Here is a 22345-nt window from a genome sequence, read left to right as displayed (position 1 = left end):
TGCTCTTGTCATGCTACCCTTTCTCACTCTTCAGAACATTAGATTATGCATTGAGTCTTCTCTTGATGAATATATAATACTTGCAAAAAGTCTTCAAGGAAATACCTATAACATGATAATGGCAAAACTTACCTCATCCTGCAGAGCATATGTCAGTGCTAAACAAAAACAACAAATTAGAATACAAAGAACCTAATACAATTAAGAGATGAACATGCATATACAGAAGATACTTACCTGGAGCTTACCTCTGTTGCATCATTTTGCTGCACCTTGCTCTTTGCTGCCCTAGAAAGTCTGGTCCTTTGCAGCCCTTGACAGCACTTGATCTAGTTTTTTCCTTGCCTTCTAGGAGAACGATATTTAATCTAATGTATCTCTGTGATTTCAGATCCCCAATATGTGATCTTCGGTCTTGTAGTAGCCCTCTGAGTCTTCTTTCCAATGCCACAGGTCTGACCCGATTTGGATTCTTCAAGGCAAAGTTATGCCCAATCTCTCACAATGACCTAATTATGGACTAGTTCAGTAGAGCAAACTTGTATGGCGTGCCATGTGTCATTGTTTCCTCCTTTGGCTCTGAAATTGATACACAGAAAACTACAGTCCGTGCACTATCCGCCACTTTTTACAGAATTCCAATCCGCTTCTCAGAGAGAGAGTTATGACGATTTTCCCAAGGTCACCTCTTTGAGATGAAATTCGAGAGCCTGCAAAAACCCTAACTTCCACAGATCATATCTCCGAAAATATAGCAAACCAAGATCTGAAATTCGGTCATGACGTTCATCAAGATTTCGGCTCAAATGGGTTTTAATTTCAGCATCTAAGACTTCACAGAAATAAAGTTATAGCGAAAATGCCACGATCACTACTTTTGGAGGATATATGAGATTTCTTTTTATAGAGTTGAGAGGGGCTTCTATAGAGAATGTTGGAGGGATTTTAGGAGCTTAAAAAATTATTAATTATTGACTATTCAATGACCAAAATCAATGATAAATGCCATGCCACAACCCCATGGGGTTTTAGCCCACTAATTGGGGTTACTAACTTCAATCTTGAATAACTTACAAACCGTGAGGAATTACGAGGAGAGTTGTATACCAATAGAAAGATATTTTTGAGTAGAGTATTCCTATAATGGTTATGAGGCGAGAAACCATGAATGATGATGCCCAATGTGCCATGGAACTTCAGGGCCATCCTTGGTGCTGCTTGGGTTGACATCAATGACAACCTTAGATCATCTTTAGATCAACATTTGTGTATTTCATGTAAAGAGAAAAATTAATTTATTATTGGAGGCATGGGTTTCATGCTCAAGGAAAATTTATTTTAGGTAAGCACCCCTTGAGTGCTTCTAGGGCTTGTCATTGAGTCTACAAGTCAAATGTGTCATTGTCATGTATGAAAGACCCTTTTGGGCATGTTACATATTGTAAAGGAAAATTTATTTGAGTCAAAAATAGAGTCAAAGACCCTCCAAGACCTAGTCAATGTGCAAGCAACAAGTCGGCCTACAAGATGTAACAAGAAGCCTATATATATAGGACTCGACCTCATTTGCAAAGGACATCAATCAAGTTCGTGGAAGCACAAGAAGAGCAAAGGATACCTAGCGAAGGGAAGGAGAATCTAAGGAAGAGGAAAGCAAAGTTTTAAGGATTGTTTTTGGGCTATACACCTCACACGTGCAAGATATTTAGGGCTACTTTCTACTGCAGAAGCCACGAATTACAGTCACACAAGGAAGCCGAGATTTGTCTCTAAAGAAGTCTCCATTGCAAGTCGAGTTTCCTAGGAGAAGAAGCCATCCCAAGCGAAGGAGAAAAAGAGGGTAAAACACCATATTCTCCCACACGTGCAGAAACTAGGGTTTCTGCAGTAGCCGAAAATTGCAGTCCCAGTTGCAGGTCCGAAGTTGAGGTCAAAGCAGAGAGTTGCAACAATTGTGAAGCTGGATTGACTTGGGTTGACTTTGTTAGAAGTAAGGTCTTCAAGAAGAATTGTGACTTGGTCTTGGAGGGGTCATTTGACAAGGGTCATAGGTCTTGGAATTTGTCATTTGAAGTTCTATAAGAAGAGAAAAGTTCTTGTGGGTTTTCCTCTCAAGAGGAGAGGTTTTGGCCCTGGCTGATCGCCTATATCTTGTGTCCTCTTGTCTCATTATTCTTTATTGTTTTGGTAGTTGTTTGATGATAAAGAACACTAATTGTAATCAAGTGAAATAAGAAGTTAATCAAGTTAAGTAAAGTACATCACAAGCAGTTATCACAAATAAGAGAAATCACCTAATCTAGTTGCCCTTGATTTCTCAACATGGTATCAGAGCTAAGGTGACAAGACAAGGAAAGGCAGCTTGAAGAAGGATTATCAAAAGTAGTATCAAGAAAGTCAAAGACATTAGATCATCAAGAAGATCTAGTCTACACATCATCTTGGAGAAAGGATTTAGGGAACATCAAGAGGGACTACACATCTTATCAAGGATTGTACAATCTAGAAACAACATCAAGGAGAAGACCTCAAAGACTCTACTTTCAAGAAGGACCCTACATCCACACAATCAAAGAAAGACTCTAAATTTGAAGCACCTTGGGAAGCCTCCACATTCTACACTATCATCCAAGGAAGCAAGAAGAAGCATTGCCATCATCATCAAAGTCATCAAGGTGATCTCCCTCTCATTGAAGAAAGGATCACTTTTCAAAGCATACTTGAAGGAAGACATCTTCTATTATCAACATCATCAAGAAAGGCATCAAGTTGAAGTTTTCATCATCTAGGAGTATCTTCACTTGACAAGGAAGTATTTTTATATCTACTTCTTTAACTATCAAAATGACTTCATTTTGCAAGGAAAACAACAAATTGGTGGGGTCATCGAACTTCCTTGCATGGAAAAAGAGGGCAGACTTGATCCTCATAGAGAGTGAAGTTATTGGTAATGTCAATGGTAAAGTCTTTGAACCATCTGAAGAGCAAGCTCAAGCCTTATCAAAATATATGAAGGGAGAAATAAGGGCTCAAAGAATCCTTATAGAATCAATCAAGGATCCTCTCATCCCTTACGTAGCAAAGTTGGAGACATCAAAAAAAAATTATGATAAGCTAGTAGAATTGTTCTCCGTAAGCACTACTGCAGAAGTCATATCTTTAAGAACCGAGCTATACAAGATGAAGGTATCGAAGGAAGAAGGGATAGCCTCATATCTTATGAGGATGTCACAAATAAGAGACCAACTACAGGAGTTAGGGGAAATAATGTCCGACAAAGAAATGACCACCATTGTGCTCAATGCACTACCTGATGAATGGGGCAACTTCATATCAAGCATCTATGGAAAGAAGGAAGCCACCCCATTCAGTGAACTTTGGTCATTATGCAAGATTGAAGAAACTAGGTTGAAGGCAAAGAGCAATGTAGGATCAAGTGAACAAGCTTAAGCATTTTCTCCCATGGCTAGAAGAAAAGGAAAATTTGGGAAGTTTGGTCCTCATAAAAAGAAGAAGATCGATATGTCAAAGATCTAATGCTATGGCTGTCAGGAATACGGGCATTTCAAGAGAGATTGTCCTAAACTCAAGAAGGATAACAACAAAAGAAAAGAAAGAATTGAAGCCCATATCACCGAAAAAGTAGAAGAACCTGATGAGAAGAAATCCAAGAAGGAAGGGATAGATCTTCACTATTAAGGTCTTCAGATACATAGCAAGGAAAAGTAGGAGGTGAAAAGACCTCTACTATGGTTAAAAATTGCAATCAAGATGTGAAGCATTATAGTATGATAGGATACATCATATTAGAAGCATATGATTAAAGCAAGAGCTCATGACATCATTATAGAAGCTTGAAATAATAGCTGAAGTTGAAGTCTACATAATCATAGCACTCATCATGATAAGGAAAGTAACTCATGGTAACCTCATTGAAAGCATAAGTAATATATATGGTTGGAAGAAAGTCATCTAGCATGATAGAAGATAATAAAAAATCATCATACATCATTATCATCAGGAAGGAGCATTTGCAAGATGAGGATAGTCAAGATCCTCCTTTGCAATCTTCATTAGAAGATTCAGCTCTATCTGAAAGAAGCATCCTGTTGTTACTCTGCATTCCACCTTGTGTGGGATCCACTATTGAGAAGGATGACGGTATGGTGACAAAGGAGTGCAGCATGTCAAGATGATTGAAGTACTTTCAAGCAAGGAAAGGAAGCTATTGAAGGAAGTCTAGATGACCAAAAGGAGAAAAGAGGTATGTATGTATTTGATAAACTAAGTCATGTCATCATATAGTTGCAGATAGCATGGTTGAATGCTCTATCTCACGCATGATCGAAAAAGAGGGATCTCTTCCTTCAGAAAGATGCATGAAGGCATATACCTTGAACCAGTTCACATATTGATAAGATGAAATCAACATAATATGTCCTCATATGGAATATGGAGTGGTTGAAAAAGTTGAAGGAACTATGATTAGAAGTTCCTGATGAGCAATATGTGAAGAAAGGAAGGAGAATTCGTAAAAGATGCAACTATAGTCACATAAGATAAAATAAGTGATCAACATCTGATATCTAGAAGAATTAGCTATGACATCTCCATGGAAAAGGTATGAAGACTCTAATGAATTTTGTAAAGGAAGGAGACCCTTGACATTGAAAATCTTGGAGATGTGTTTATGAATGTGCAAGATGTTGATGTTGCAAGAAGAAGATGTCATGATGAAAGGCCATTGTAAAAGGTAACTTTGATTTGATGTTCATTCTGATTTTTGAAATCATCTAGTTGGGTTGAAACACGACTACCAAAAGAGAGTTGCAGATGTCACCTACAACTAGTACTCGTGGGAATGGATGGAAGATCCTGAAAGAAACATGACTTGAAAAAGGTAGCTATATGAAGAAAAGCCAAATGTGGATTGGAAGATCACTTTCCGATGAAAAGAAGGATGACATGGCTGTTGGTTCAATCCTATGGTTCGTTGAAGGAAAGTGATGGATGGTCAATGCCCTACAAAGAAGAACTAGAAGATGAAGGCTCCATAATGAAGAAGATGAAGTTCATGACATCGAAAGGAGGAGCCCTACAAGCAGTTGATAGTACCATGATCTCTACCAAAGAGTAGATAGTTGTTGTTGGTATCAAGTCCCTAGTTAAGAGGGAGCTTGGACAAGTCCATGAGTAAGAGGGAACTTGGGTATATTACTTTTATAGAAATGAGTATATCTTCCCTAGCTGAGAGGGAGAGAGACACGTCATTCTTATCTTCATATTGTGAAGAAAGAATGGAGGATTGGGTAAGCATCTAAGATTGATTCTGATACTCTTTGAGGATGTGGTAGAGCATCCAATAGGTAAGAGTAGTCAAAGAGGAAATTCCTTGAGGATGTGTCATTCCAAGATAGGAATTGTCCTAAAAGGACATACCCTGTGAACACCCGAGTGGGGTTTGTGCCTTGAGAGACAATGATGATGGTGTCTATCAGTCATTGGTCTCACTAGCATTGTGTTATGATCTTGTGGAGAGATAGAGTTGTTAGTCAAGGCCTTGTTATGTGACAATGTTGGTTGGTATGATGATCTGCTCTGACATAAGCTAAAGAAGTAGCTTAGGAGATGGATTACCAATTCTGCTCTTCTTATGAGAATTCTTCAGTTTGAGAATGTCCGAGTACCTTGTATGGATTATGAATACCTCTGTTATGAAACCAGCTCAAGAAAAGATAGAAAAGATAAATCAACGCCTTAGAATTCAGCCTCTTCAAGGGGGCAACCTCCTTTACATTACATAAATGAACAAATCTTGAATGATTCAAATGACAAAACCTCCTTTCTATATATAGGAGTCTAAAGAGTCACAATATAACCCAGCAGACCTAACAATAATAATTTAAAGCCACAAATATAACAATAGAGGGATTCTATGGGGCACAGTAATAACAATATGGGGATAATAGGGGCACAACAATATTAATAAGGGGTGCAACTACAATAGTAATGGGGTAATCACTAGTATTATAGGGACCCAACATGCCCCTCTCCTTCAAAAAAGTGTTGTCCTCAACGCTTGAATAGTTCTGGATGCTTTTGTATAAAATTCGCATCCTCCCATGTGGAATCTTCAGCGGATAAGTTCTTCCACCTAATAAGATACTCCGAAATTGATCGATTTCGTAGCTGTCGAGTTCTTGTTTCTGTGACTGCTTCCGGTTCCAATATAATTTTTCCTTCCTCGTCAAGTTCTAGCAATATTGTTTGAACTGGGAGCTTGTCGCCTATAACCTTCTTTAAACATGAAACATGGAAAATTGGGTGCAATCGAGAAGCTGCAGAAAGCTCCAATTTGTATGCCATAGTACCAATCTTTTGCAACACCTTGTACGGACCATAATACTTTGGTGATAATTTATTATCCTTCTTAGCTTGCTTAGAGGCATTTGCTTATATGGTTGTAGCCGTAGGAATACCCAATCACCTACATCAAAACTTCTTTCGCTGCGATGTTGATCTGCCTGTTGTTTCATTCTATTTTGTGCCAAAACGAGGTTATCCTTTAAGAGTTGGAGGACTTGTTGTTGATGTTCGATGTGATGTTCCACTGCTTGAACCTTAGAATTTTCTCTTAAATATGATGTGATGGATGGTGGCTGATATCCATAAAGTGCCATAAATGGGGTCATTTTTGTTGCTATATGGAAGGAAGTGTTATACCACCATTCAGCCAGAGGCAACCATTTGACCCATTGTGTCTATTTATCAGATACAAAGCAACGAAGATATCCTTCCAAACATTTGTTTACTATCTCAGTTTGCCCATCAGATTGAGGATGATAAGATGAGCTATGAGCTAACTGAGTACCAAGACAAGAAAATAATTCTGTCCAAAAATTTCCAGTGAAAATGGGATCTCTGTCACTTACAATAATCTTCGAGTTTCCATGTAGCTTTGGAATTGTTTCCATAAATGCAGTAGAAATTGTACCGGCTTTAAATGGATGTGATAATGCACAAAAGTGTGCATACTTGGTAAGTCTGTCAACTACCACCATGATGACACTCTTTCCCTCATACTTGGGTAAACCTGTGATAAAATCCATTGAAACCTCCTCCCAACGTTGGCTTGGAATGGATAAAGGTTGTAATAGACCCAATGTCTTAATTGTTTCAACTTTATTTTGTTGGCAAACCAAACATTCCGCCACAAATTTTTGAATATCCGATTTAAGGCCATCCCAAAAAAATTCCTTCTTAACCCTGTGGTAAGTTTTTAAAAATCCTAAGTGCCCTCCTAAGGGAGAAGTGTGCAATTCCATAAGAATATTTTGTTTTAGTTGGGAATTCTTACAGAGGTATAAGCGATCTTTGTACCATAAAGAATCATTTTGCCAGCTAAATGTATCAGACATACTGGAATCTTGTTGTAACTTTCGAATAAGTGCCCACACTTCTTCGTCATTCTTCCATTCCTCCCTTGCTTCGTTTATCCAATCTGGTTGGATAATAGAAATGGCGCACAACAATGCTTCCACATCCTCATCCTTTCTTGAGAGTGCATCTGCCACCACATTTTGCTTCCCTTTTTTGTAGATGATTTCAAAGTCATAACCCAACATCTTTGTGACCCACTTTTGTTGCTCTTTAGAGGATAATCTTTGTTCTAAAAATTATTTAAGGCTATCATGATCCTTTTTTACCTTGAAGTGTCTTCCCATTAGGTAGGGTTGTCATTTCTTAAGTGCATGGAGTATTGCCAACATTTCCTTCTCATAAATAGCTTTGTGTAAAAACTTTCCCCTGATTGGACGACTTTCAAAAGCAATGGGTCTTTCATCTTGCATTAAAACAACACCAATTCCATTTCCTGAAGCATCACATTCCACAATAAAGGTTTTTGTGAAGTCCAGTGTAGCTAAGACCGGTGCTTGGCACATTGCCTCTTTAAGATGTTCGAAGGCCTTTGTTGCTTCTAGAGTCCATGAAAATGCATCTTTCTTCAATAATGTTGTTAGAGGTGCTGCTATTCTCCCATAATTCTTAACAAACTTGCGATAATACCCTGTCAACCCGAGAAATCCTCGCAGATGCTTTGTGGATGTGGGGATTTTCCATTCCTTAATGGCTTTAATTTTGCTAGGGTCTACCTTAACTCCTTCATGAGATACAATATGACCCAGATATTCCACCTCTTGTACTCCAAAGAAACATTTGGATCTTTTTGCATATAATTATTTCTCCTCCAATAGTTGTAGCACCCTATCAACATGTTCAACATGATCCTTCCAAGACTTGTTGTAGATTAGTATATCATCAAAAAATACTAACACAAATTTTCTAAGGAATGGTTTGAAAATGGAATTCATCAAACCTTGAAATGTTGAAGGTGCATTGGTTGGTAAGGCCAAAAGGCATGACCAAAAATTCATAATGACCCTCATGAGTTCTAAATGTTGTTTTTGGAATGTCTTCAGTCTTCATTCTGATTTGATGATATCCTGAACGAAGATCCAACTTGGTGAAGTAAATTGATCCATGCAATTCATCCAGTAATTCATCAATGACAAGAATGGGAAACTTATCTTTAATAGTGAGCTTGTTGAGCTCCCTATAATCCGGACACATGCGCCATGATCCATCCTTCTTGTGCATTAATACTACTGGAGCAGAGAAAGAACTTTGACTCGGTTGAATTATACCAGCCTCTAGCATTTCTGCAACCATACGTTCAATTTCACTCTTTTGGGCATAGGGATATCTGTACGACCTGATGTTTGGAGGAACACTTCCTGGAATTAGATGAATAGCATGATCATGATCACGAATAGGTGGGAGACCTTTGGGAGTCTCAAATACCTTGGAATGATTGTCCAAGACTTTTTGGAGATCTGGAGAAATAGATGATTCAATGTAGAAACATCTAGCGAACATAATTGTGCAATTACACCCCTTTGTTCCTTTTTTAAAAGCTTTGTCATATCGTTAGAGCTGATTATCTTTCCCGGTTTCCCTGCAATACCCCTTAATTCAACTTCCTTTCCTTCCACAGAAAATTTCATGAAAAGTTTTTGAAAATTAAAAGCTATTGTACCCAAGGATTGTAGCCATTAGACTCCTTGTACAACATCAGCACCTCCCATTGGAATGGAAAGCATTGGGCTAGTCAATACATATTCTCCCATCGATAGCTTGATATTATGGCACTTTCCAGAGCAATTTATTGTTCCTCCATTTGCAACCATCACTTGACACTCTGGTGCTGGATATAAGAAGCAATTCAATTCTTTTGCTACCTTACAATGAATAAAATTGTGGGTACTTCCTGAATCAATCAACACTATTACCTTTTTCTTCTTGATTTGTCCTTCTATCTTGATGGTTTGAGGAGTGGTAATTCCCGTCAATGCATTACAAGATATGGTCGGATTCATTTCTTCTTTATCTAGGCTTTGTTCCTGGAGTATATCCTCTTCTTTTGACCTTTCTTGCTCCTTTTCTTCTTCCTCTTCGCAATCTATGTAGAATAATTTCTTCTCAGCACACTTATGACCTTTAGTGTATTGTTATTACAACTGTAACAAAGCCCTTTTGCTCTTTTTTCTTCCAATTGTTGTGGTGTCAACCTTATAGGTTGTGGAAGACTAGAGGCAACAACACTTCCATCTTTATAGTTGTGAGTAGTATGCTTCCTGGTTGCCATAATTTTGCTTTCCATTTTTCTTGATAACCTGAATGCCTTCTCTAATGAATCAGGTTCCCAAAGGCGAACATCATGTTGGATATTATCTTTTAAAGTTCCTATGAACACATCAATCATATGCTCCTCTGGAATATTTTTTACCCTTATGTTCAATTTTTTGAACTCCTCAATGTGCTCCATTATTGAACCCTTTTGTTTGAGACTTATCAATTGGCTAAAAAAAAGTGTTGCTTTTTGTATCCTCATAATGCGCTGTCAATTCTTCCATAAAAATTGCCTAAGTGATAATTTGTTTACGAGAGCAAAGCCATTGATACCATACAAACTGATTTGGTTCCAAATATAAAGTTGCAATACGTACCTTTTGTGTGTTTTGCACATTATTGAGATCGAAAAATTGCTCCATCTGTAATATCCATATTGCGGGATCCTTGCCATCAAACTTCTTCATATCGATTTTTGGAATACGGTGGGTCTTCGATCCCACATTAGAGTCTATGAAATCATGATTAACATTTCTTTTGTTCGCATCATGAGTTTCTTTTACTACCTTTTCACCATTAGTAAGTATTTCTTGTAGAAAATTTGTCAAATCTGTCTTCAAATCTGCCATGTCTGTCTTCAAATCTGTCTTCAAATCTGTCATGTCTCTCTTCAAATCTGTCTTCAAATCTATCTTCAAATCGTCCATCTAAGCTTCCACGCCCTTTATCTTAGATTCCACGCCATTTATCTTAACTTCTGTTAGCTTTTGTGATAGTGACATTTGTTGCACTTGTTCTTGTAATTTTGATATATCATGTAGCATTTCTTCTTCTTCTTCATGAGTCATGCTAGAGCTTTCAGGTTGCTTACTAGGTGTTTGCATTTTCTTTCCTCGGGGCATCAGTTACCGATAATAATGCTCTATTGTGCCCTTTGAATTCCTTCAAAATAAATTTTCAAATCAATCTTAAGCAAAAATTTAAAAGAATCTACATACCTTTTTTCACTTTGTAGGAGCTCGATATTGCCTCTGATGTATCTCTGTACTTTCGAATCATCCAGTTCTGAAATTGCGACCTGCAGTAGCCCTCTGCGTCTTCTTTCCAATGCCACCAGTCTGATCCAAATTGGATTCTCCAAGGAAGAGTTATGCGAAATCTCCCACAGTGACCTGATTATAGACTAGTTCAGTAGAGCGAACTTGTACGACGTGCCACGAGTCATTGTTTCGACCTTTGGCTCTGAAAAATATATACAAGAAACTACAATCCGTCATCTTTTTGTACCTTCTTACGAAATTTCAATCCGATGCTCAGAGAGAAAGTTATGACGATTTTCCCCAGGTCACCTGTTTGGAATGTAATTCAGGAGTCTGCAAAAATACCAACTTCCTCAGATCATATCTCCGCAAATATAGCGCGAAAAGCTCTAAAGTTCGGACCCTAGGTTCAGCACGATTTCTTCTCAAATGGGTTTTTTTTTAGCTTTTGAAACATCGCAGAAAAAAGTTATAGCAAAAATGTCACGATGACCTATTTGGAGTAGCGAAACCCTAGAATCCAAAGCTCTGATACCAAATGTTATGAAACCAGCTCAAGAAAAGATAGATCAATGCCTTAGAATTCAGCCTCTTCGAGGGGGCAACCTCCTTTACATTACATAAATGAACAAATCTTGGATGATTCAAATGACAAAACCTCCTTTCTATATATAGGAGTCTAAGGAGTCACAATATAACCCAGCTGACCTAACAATAATAATATAGAGCCACAAAAATAACAATAGAGGGATTTTATGGAGCACAGTAATAACAATATGGGGATAATAGGGGCACAACAATATTAATAAGGGATGCAACTACAATAGTAATGGGGTAATCACTAGTATTATAGGGACCCAACAACCTACCTGTTTAAGAGGGGGTATTGAAATATGTAACTAGGTTCGGTCTTCATAATGACATATGTAATCATGTTCTTATGTATTTGATGTAAAGAGAAAAATCAATTTAATATTGTTGAGACATGGGTTTCATGCTCAAGGAAAAATTATTTTAGGTCAAGCACCCATTGAGTGCTTCTAGGGCTTGTCATTGAGTCTGCAAGTCAATTGTGTCATTGTCATGTATGAAAGACCCTTTTGGGCATGTTACATTTTGTAAAGGAAAATTTATTTGAGTCAAAACTAGAGTCAAAGACCCTCCAAGACCTAGTCAGTGTGCAAGCAACAAGTCAGCCTACAAGATGTAACAAGAAGCCTATATATATAAGACTCGACCTATTTGCAAAGGATATCAATCAAGTTCATGGAAAACACAAGAAGCGCAAAGGATACCTAGCGAAGGGAAGGAGAATCTAAGGAAGAGGAAAGCGAAGTTTTAGGGATTGTTTTTGGGCTATACACCTCACATGTACGAGATATTTAGGGCTACTTTTTGCTATAGAAGTATCGAATTGCAATGACACAAGGAAGTTGACACAAAATTAATAAAATGATTGTGAAAAAACAATACAGGAAGGCAACAAAGACAAAATTGTTAGAGGTTAAAGAAGTTGTGATGAAATTCAACATTGATTTTGATAAGAGGATTAGAGCAGGTTTGCCTTCATGTTGGGACCAGCAGGTAAATTTATGACCTTGGGAGACCTATGTGACTTTATTGGTGAAGACCAAGAGCAAAATCAGTTCTATTCATGAGAGAACAACAGTGCTTAAGGGAGCAACAATTTTGAATTATTTACATAGATATTTCCAGCGATTGTGGTTAATGAGAACCCCTTTTGTTAACAAGCCAACATACAGCAAGATCATAAATTTCAGAGTGGCACATACTAGGTTTGTCAAGAGTCCAAGTTCAGACACAAATTTTTGGAAAAAATGCAAAGAATGGATGTCACCAACAGCAACAAATGCAGAAGCCGAACCTTCAATTGCACTAGAGTCCCAGCTTACTTAGTGAATCGATGCCACCTGTAGTTCAGCAGTCTTTTATCAATATTTATGAAATGATGTATTTATGTTTTCTTCTATTTAAGAATGTAATGTTCGAAAGAACAAGTAATTTCAAAGTAGTTTAGGAGGTTAGCAGTTTTTGGTAGTTGACAGTTTCATAACTGTCCTTTTTTGAAATTTTGTATAAAAATCAATTTAGAAGGAAAAGTGAGGTTTGAACCTCAAAAGCAGAAATTACTTGTATTCTCAATCTCATCGTGATTTGAATAAAGATTTCAAAGTGATTCCAGACACTTGTTGAGTATGATATGTGTTTCATGTTATCTTTTCATCTTAATGTTTTTCTTCTATAGAAGAGAGTAATGAAGTTCCTGGCCTTTAACTCTACAGTTCTTCAAAATTTGATTCCTGTGATTTAAAGTTAAAATAACCTTAATTATGTGCTCCTCTTTTCTGTATTTCACTTCATGTTAAACTACATATTTCTTCTAAAGTCGAAGACAAAAAGATATGCATTAAGCAACTTCTTGTTTAAAGCTTTTCATCATCTTTTCTCACTATACAACCATCAGAAGGCCACTTTGAAAGACTGCTTTTCCCACAGAAGATTAAGAAATATTGTTTACATAATTAAATTTTTTGGGCTTTTACAAATGGGACAACAAATTTATTTCATCACAATCCTTAATGAATGTCTTGGGCACTGATCTCTCCTCAGCCAGAGGTTGTCTTCCAAGGTACAACAAAATGCAAACAGAGAGAAAATGCATATGCATGCAAAAGATGAATGCTTATGCCACTGCCATATATCACACTTTGTAATGCTTATAATAGTCATCAAATTCTCATGAGATTATGCCAAACAGTGGATGCCCAATTGATATAAGTGACTTGTGAATATGTTAGAAAACTTAGGTATTAGATTAATGTCACTTAGATGAAAATTTTAGCACTGTTATGCAAATGATCAATGTTACTAACAAGACAGTGAGGAAGTAAAGGGTTTAGGATGCAAACCAATAGGCCTCTTGGCCTAGCAGATAACTATAAGACTTGGTGAGAACTTCTCTAATGGAGTGACCACCTACAACCACCAATGTTAGCTCAAAATATCATGAATCTTGTTGCAACCCTATGTTGCACGAAACTTCTAGGAACTCGACGTTTTGGGCCGTACCTGTACCCGAAACTCCGAAACTTGGCCAAAACTTGACCATCATGTAATCATCTATGAGAGTTAATATAGACTTGTTTTTCCTTCTAAATTGTCATCTATGGGTCTTATTCCCCTTTTTCTTGCAAGATAATGTGTTATTCACTTACATATATATATATATATATATATATGACGTTTCAGCTGAAGTTTCGGCCAACGTTTCCATTTTGGGAGGTGGTGTTTCTAAACATTCCCGTTTCGGAAACTCCAAAACCTTTCGACGTTTCGTGCAACTTAGTTGCAACTTGCAACCACAATATGTTAGAGGCAAAAATCGAACAATAACCTAATGCAATAACTAAATGAGGCAAAAGAGGCTAGATTCAGGGCAAGGATGAAGATTAAGAGGCCAAGAAGGGAAGTGGGTAAGGGAAAGAGCCAAGAAGGCCCACGGCAGGGGGGGAGGGGCCTCTAGGCTTAATGTCAAGGCCTAGAAGGAGGGCCAAGAGGGCAGAGAGGCCTTAAGGCCTGCGGCAGGGGTATGGAGGCTGAAAAGAGGGCAACGAGGGGCTAGAAGCCTAAGAAAAATGCCTACAACCTAGGGTTTGAGGATCAAAGGGCAGACTGCAAGGCAAACAAGGGCTACGGCTAGGGATTAGGAGGCCCAAATGGGGCAGCGGCTCACCAAGGAGGCAAAAAATGGCCAAAGCTAGGGCAAGGAGGGCTAACGCTAGGCCTATAAGGCCTAAAAAAATTTGGAACCCCTGTAAAAAATCAAATTTCGCTTCAGATCTGCAAAATCGCCAAAAATCACCACGAAAATGTCACAAAGGGCTAGTGGCTTCTTCTGCTTGAGCGTTGAACTTAGAGAGCAGCTAGAGGGTAGATCTTGCCTTCCTAGGCCTAGATCCACCTCTAAAAATCCCAACAAATTTGTCCAAAGGCTAGAAATCCTTGAAACCCTTCTAAAATTTCCAATTTGACTTGAGAAATCACCTACACAAATGAAAATAAAATTTTCCCAAAACGCCAATATATGCAAAAATTAAAATAAACCCCAACTTCTACAAAACAAGAGTTAGAAATATATTTACAAAATTATTTTACAAAAAAAATATTTACAAATATACAAGGCTTGTAAATAAAATATTTTTGAGAAAATAATTTTTGAATAATGACAATGGATAAATGTATTTTTCGAAAGTTAGAATATTGGCCACACCCTTTAGCGAAGTAATAAAACCATATAAAAATTCTCAAAGCCCAAACAAGGTCAGCTCTTCTTCAAAGTCTGTGAACTTGGAGCCCAAGGGTCGATGTACCTGCAAATCTCTATATATTTTCTCAAGCAGACGTGTTAGATCATATGGTGAATCAGATCACCTAAGATAAAACCAAATTTTACTAATAGAACGTTCTTATCACCGACAAATCAAATAACAAGTTTATAAAAAAAATTAGCACGATACAGGAAAAAAATAATCAAGACGTACCACAGATTAATGGACAAAGAACACCATGAACTGAACCCCAAAGTCTTTTTATTATGATATCAAACATTCCTAGCAGAGCAATGGCTCAATACCAGCGTTACAAATTTACATCATCCAGAATCATTCTAATTTGAGAAGCAAAATGGCTTCTATTTATAAGAAAATCCCTCCAAATGGAAAATAACGGCTAGTTGGCTTTGATCCCCGTCAAATAATCTCGACCGTTGATAAACACTTGATCATCTTTTAATCTCCACCGTCAAATATTTTTATTTAGAGGAAAATTCGAAATTTCTTAAAAAACATTTTCAATTAATCCAAAAATTAATATTTTGGATTAATTTCCTCAAAAAATTGACTTTGACTTAACCATCAAGGTCTAGGGGCTTAATTTTTCTTAAAATATTCATTTTTTTCCTTGGTGGGACACCTCCAAAATTTGACTTTTCTGTGACCCGCGAATTTTCCACTTGGAGAAAATTTTATTTCTCTAAAATTATTTTTGACTCTAAATTAATCAATTTTCTGACTTGGGATTTAATTTTATTTTTGCCAAATAATTAATTAAGAGGGGATTAATATTTTTTCCACCCTCAAATATTTTAACCATGGTGTCCAAGTACGAGGGACCATGCTAAATTATTTTTTACATCAAGATATTACAAATTCAACCCTCAAAGGGAGAATACACCTTTACATATAGACCCTTAAGAAATTACCCAATTCTGCGACACAATATGATCTAGTATAGACCAAGTAATATGTAATTAAATAATTTAGTTAAATAGCTTAAATTATTCTATAACCATTTTTACAAAGACTCGATATAACACTAGGACTCACCTAAGGCCTTGTCAATGAATTCCACCCTAGGTTTGGGGTTAAAGTTGAAGGAAAAACTATGTTGATTATTCATGTTTAGAAAAACACATAATGCAGTGAAGTTAAAAAACCTCCTAGGATAAAATTCATAGCCAAAATCAGAGGCTTACCTAGGTGTTGTCACAAAATTAAACAGTCATACTAGTCATTTACACTACAACCTGTAGAATTTGGGTTTACAATGATACGACAATTTGTTGGCTGATGATTCTAAACTTTGAAAAATTGTGCACACTGCTTCCTTGGACTTGTGACAAAATGAGTGCAACAATCTTAATTTTAAAAGTGGCTATGAGTATGAGTTTGATGAGTGATCATATTGATCAACGATGTGTAGTAGGCCAATGGCCCAGTAGCTTGTAGAATTGGTTTTGAATTCTAGATGCCATTTTGAACCTTATTGACTATATATTTTGTTGCTGATATGTATCCCACTCGATACATATACACCCTAACATGATATATAGATGAGCAAATTTTGCATATTTTGTCTTTAATAGTTTGGCATTATGGTTTGCAACCTTTAAAATAATCTTTTTCATCAAAATTTAATTATTTTATGTATTTTCTTAAAAACCAGTTCATTGAATCCCGCTCGACCCGATTCCAATTCAAAACCTGGTTTGATCAGTGGCCAGTTCGAAGACCGGTTCTGGTTTTTTAAGAATATGGTTTCAGCCCTGAGATTTGCCAACTATAAATCCTACAATATGCTAACTGGAGCAGTTCTTTGTACAATTAAAGTAATTTATCAGCTCAACAACCCAAGAAAGCCTTACATTGTTTCACTTGAAATGCCTAAGAGTCTGAGAACACTACCAAAAAAGTACATACTTCCTTTCTATGAAATGGATACCAATTTTACTTATATTTTTCAAAATGGTTCCATTGAGCTCTAGAAGCATTACCAGTGGCCATACTATGTCAGGGACCACAAGCAGCTCGTTTTCCTGGACGAGAAGACCCTCAGAGAGCTATTAAAAGCATAACAAAGGAAAAGGCCTAACCACTAACCACAAGCATTTTTCTTCGGCTAAGCCACCACAACAGGCTATTTTTCTGTCAAAATTGCCCATGGCTTGCACCTGGCCTCAGACGCTTATTAGTTCCTTCTGAGGAATGCCACCGTCTTGACCACCGAATTAGCAATGAAGCAAAATTCCATCGGCACAACTTTAGTCGTAACTTAGAAAACTATAAAAAATGGTATTGCATTGTTCTCGTATTGTCAAGACTTCAAACCTGGAGTCAAGTTGAGACAACAGATGATTGGAGCAATGCCAGGGGCGAACCCAGCCAAACGAAAAAAGTTTAAGAGGCCTACTGGATCACGAAAACATAATTCAAAGACGATAATATATGCGTGTGCTTATTACTTTCAAGTATATATACACCAAAAATACAAGGGTTCTGTGAACTTACTCATAACTTCACGCTGAACTTCTTCAAATGCAACTGGGCAGGGGAGATTGAGCCAGTCCACCTCGTCTGAGACCTTCTTCTCATGTTCTCCTTTATTCAGAGCGTCCCCCAACGGATGAGGAGACGGAGGAGGAGAAGCTGAGTGAGGAAGAGGAGGAGGAGCAGCAGCAGCGTAGCTTACTGAAGCACCCATTTGCCAAAACTATAAAAACTAGTTAAAACCCAGCTAACTATGCACGCAATATGCAGAGATAAATGGATATTGGTATCAGCTGGGACGTAGCTTTTTAAAAGCAAAAAGCAAGAGAACGAAGAAACGCAGGAGTTCCCATTCCAAGGCTTGCTTGGGCTTTCCCTTCCCTCGGACTGCTGCTACCTGCCAGCCCTCCCTTTCTTCCATTGCTAGAGGAAACAAAAGACGCTTATTCCTTAACCCTCGCCAAGGTTTCACTTTAACCATGGGTCAGTATGGGTTCAGCTCTTCACGTAGTAATTATAAATATTAGGGTAGGTTTATATAAAATTCTACCATCCTCTCATTGTGGTGTAAATTGTAATTTCAGCGTTGAATTATAATTGCAGCTGTCACATTGCATAAACGATTCAGCCAAGATTTTGGGTAGTGACTTGCGTTCTATATTTCTGACTTGGATTTGTATCTTACTTATTCCTTTAAAATGAATTTATTCAATTAATCTACATCAAAGAAAGAAAGAAGTGAAAATTCTACCATCTTCTCATATAATGTAAATTGTAATGGTAAATATCCACCGTGTATAGAGTTTTAACAAATATTTTGGAAATTATATTTCTTAAGCAAGAAATAGTTTGTGTGTGTATATTTTTTACTTGGGTTTATATTTAATGTTATTTCTTTAAAATGATTATTAAATTTAATTTTTATTATATAACATAAATTACACTTAAATTATATAAGTTTAGTTTTTCAAAATAATCAATATTAAGTTAAGATTATTTGTGGTGTAAATTATAATTTCATAGTTGAATTGTTAATTTGCAAATGCCCATGCTATTTGACATTTTATTTGCTTAGGGGAGAAGTAATTGGTTGAGTATGTTTTTTATTTGGATTTGTATTTAATTTTTTTTTCCAAATCATTTTATTAAATTTTACTTTAATAACGCAAATTAACCTATATTAAAATTTAAGTTATTCTCATTTTATTTTAGTATAACTTATTTATATTTACAATGTCTTAGTTCACCAAATTAATTTATATGCCATTTTTAAGTTTTTTATTTGTATGTCATCATTTTTTATGTTGATTAGGCTATTATCATATGGATTGATTAGAATATTAAGTAATATTGTGGTGGTGTCAAGCGAGTGTAGGTCGTGTGGTGGGAGGGTATTTTGTCTTCCTCCCCACGTGGTTCGAATCTCATACTATGACATGTTTGACTATGTAACACAATTACCTACCTTGATTCCTTAGGAGGGTATTTTGTCTCCCTCCCCACCTGATTCGAATCCCATACTATGACATGTTTGACTATGTAACACAATTACCTACCTTGATTCCTTAGGAGGGTATTTTGTCTTCCTCCCCACTTGATTCGAATCCCATGCTATGACATGTTTAACTATGTAACACAATTATCTACCTTGATTCCTTGGAATAGCAGGTAGATGTTGTTTGTGGATGGTAGATAGTACGAAATTGGTATAGTGAACCAAAAATAAAATTGTATTGGTGGTGAAGTTATTGTTAAAATAATTAATACTTAGTGTAGTGTTTGGCATTTTTTTGGTTTTTTTTTTAAGCAAATGTTTTTTGTATTTCTCGAGAACAGAAATTTACAGTCTAATTCTCTGAAGCTTGTTTTGGTCAACCACTAGGAAGACTTAGCCAGACACAGAACTTCAACTTCTTCGAAAATGTAGAAGATGAGCTATTGTCCATAGTTCCTTAAACCAAAATGCCTAGACTATTTGCTAGGCCTCCAAGGCCATTTTTACGCTGAAAATTACATTATTGAACCATAAAAAAGTATAAGATAGAGAAACTAAAAGATATTTAAGTTGAGTTATCTAAATCGATAACTTGCACAAGAATAGGCTCCTTGTTGTTGCCTAGGAAGCAACTTGGTTCAAGAGGGATGCCCACTTGCTTCTCTGTATGGCCCAACCTTTGATTCATAACTACCATGTGTTGTTGTGTCTAACCCAAAGACAGAAGAATGTCCTCCCTGGTCTCATTTCCATCAACCAAAACTATATTTATGAAAGAGGAACTTTAGATGCCAATAAATGTTAGTTGTGTACATGTACCAATTATAACACCCTTTGTTATGCCCTACATTTGGAACCCAATCAACTACTTTTGCTTGCACTTCAATATCTATGAGGGTTGTGTCTCTCATATGCTAGTTCCCTCTCTGCCTATGCAATTTCCTCTTGGACTAGTTGCGAAGTATGCTCTCTATATCGAGTCGTTGAACTTTCAACTCTCGATTGAGCTCGAGTGTGCCCCCTTTCTTAATAGTATGCTACCACACAACACAGGCAGGCTCTCTGACATGGCATAATGGGATTCCTAGGTGTGTTTTGGGCCCAATGGCAAACTGAATTCCCCGTTGGTCCAAAATTGTTCTCTGAAGGGATACTTAAACTCTAAGTAGTGCCACAAATGAGTAGGGCCTCTTCCACTGTAAGGTGTCAGAGTCCCTTTTCATGTCTCAATTTATTGATGACTTCATGATTATGGGGAGACCCACACTAAGGAATGAACCTATATATGTCACCTTTACCTGGAATAACAAACAACACCAAAACTACAACAATAAACTTTTTTTTTGTAAATCACTGTGGGAGATGGGGTGGAATCAAACTTGTGTAACCTGCCCCCAATTCCTCCTATAGGTTGTTTGTCTAGAAGGTTGGAGAATGGCTGAAAAGGTTAGGTCCAAATGGGTGGTTTCCACCACGATTTTGTCCAAACCACTTGAAAAAAACGCAAAATCTTGTAGTTGAGTTGGATGATATGAGGGGCGAGGGAAATAACATTTCCATTCTTGCTTTTCCTATGCAACCCCTAGAGGAGATACCTATGAGGATTGATAGCTAGAATAGAAACCAAATAGAGGGTTAGAGAGGCAATATCGATATCCATTGCGATAAAATAAATAAGAAGCTCATACCACAAGCGAGCTGAGGGAGCCCCTTCCCCATGTTAGTGGCTTGTGACTCGACCCTGAGAAATGAACCATGATGGGAATTATGTGAAATAATTCCACTTATCATAGTATTGAAGTTGCTCCTTGCCACTTGACAACTATTGAATGCCATCTTAATGAGTTGAGACTAAATGGCAAGCTTGTTTGGCGAGCAAGTATCCTCATTGAATTTGTTTCCAGCTCGATCTGTACATATTTCCATTTTCCTCATGTTGTGATGCCTAATAAGATTTGTCATGTGGTTCACTGGGAGGTGGAGTAGGAGTCCCCCTCATGCCCTTTGCAGGTGCATACATAAACCATTATGGGAGCGTGCTACCACGTCCCACTGGCATGTAGCATGGTGGGATGATGGCAGCATGACCCCCACCACCTTGTGTCTCGAGCACCAGATCTAGAGCCTAGTTTAGTGTTGAATATAAAGGGTTCATTGAAATATTGGTGTGCAATTATAGGAAATTGGTGCTTTTAAAAACAATGCACTAATATCTCACTCTACTTAAGTAGGCACTTCAATCCCATGACATTCAAATGGTATCAACACGAATATAATTGGGAACATTTATGAGTGTGCAATGGATTAAGAGATTTTACCCTTGAAAATTTGAGCATTGATGCCAAGTAGGCTATCACCCCAACTTTTTAACATGATATCATAGTCATGGTTACCTTGATCCCAAATGCTTGGAATAGCATAACTTAGTTTAATTCTAGAATGACAAGATAATGACAAGGATTTTCTTGGCCATAAATTTAATATATATTTTTATGAAGTTGTTGAGTCCACAACACACCTTAAAATTTTAAAATTTTGGGTATCACTTTTCCTTATTTTGTTTGCAAGTATATTTTTTGCATCTTAATTTTATTGGATTCTTGCATATAAACTAGTGTCAGATGCATATTTTAGACTATGAGAAAACCAAAAAAAATTGTAAGTCCTTTGGCCTTGTTCTGAGTGAAAACGTTCATTATCGGTTAGTTTGGATCACTTTTATCACTATACCAAAGTTACTTTTAAATGGCAACATGAAATTAATTTGAGAAGGTAAAATGAAAATGCTGACATTAAGATAATTCAAGGCATTGATACGAACATGGAATACAAACATGGATAGAAAGAAAGAAAGAAAGAAATTATTTTAACGTCCACGAGGCTAAAGATAGCCTATGGGACAGATTGATTCTTCATCTGCTTGATGTATTTGGCCATTTTTCTATGAAGCTTCAAACTAAATGCTCCCAGCTTCTCAACAAACCCCTCGCTAAATAAATTATCCCAAGAGATAGTTGCCAACATATCTGCATAACTTTCCCTGTTGTCTTTGAAGGCCTCACATTCTAAAATGAAATGTTTTTATGTTTCCACTTTTCCGAAAGAACAAAAAATGCATACTCTTTCCTCCCACCCTTCTTTTGGCCTTTTCCAGCGCCCTATTTCACAACGGAGTTGATGAGAAGTAGTCCTTAACTGAGCAATAAGAATTTTGGCTCTCCAAGAGATATTGGCCTCTATATGTGCTTTTGGTTGATGATTATAACTGGGATTAA

At 37.0% G+C, this 22345-nt stretch overlaps 1 protein-coding gene across 1 annotated transcript in view; it reads right to left on the bottom strand.

Moving 5' to 3' along the window:
* The window catches only part of LOC149197834 (mitochondrial import receptor subunit TOM40-1-like), a 376128-nt gene extending 358125 nt beyond the window's left edge, over nt 1–18003 (bottom strand). Inside the window, exon 1 of the mRNA XM_089405991.1 lies at nt 17597–18003. Coding sequence (XP_089262117.1) covers nt 17597–17789 — 193 coding nt within the window. The 5' untranslated portion in view covers nt 17790–18003. The remainder of the gene's footprint in view (nt 1–17596) is intronic.
* Between the last annotated feature and the right edge of the window lie 4342 nt (nt 18004–22345).

Source organism: Pinus tabuliformis, chromosome 2_2 (genome assembly GCF_031772625.1).
Source record: "Pinus tabuliformis cultivar Carrire ecotype Pingquan chromosome 2_2, CPIR1, whole genome shotgun sequence".
Lineage (NCBI taxonomy): Eukaryota > Viridiplantae > Streptophyta > Pinopsida > Pinales > Pinaceae > Pinus > Pinus tabuliformis.
This window is presented reverse-complemented; position numbering and strand designations above follow the sequence as displayed.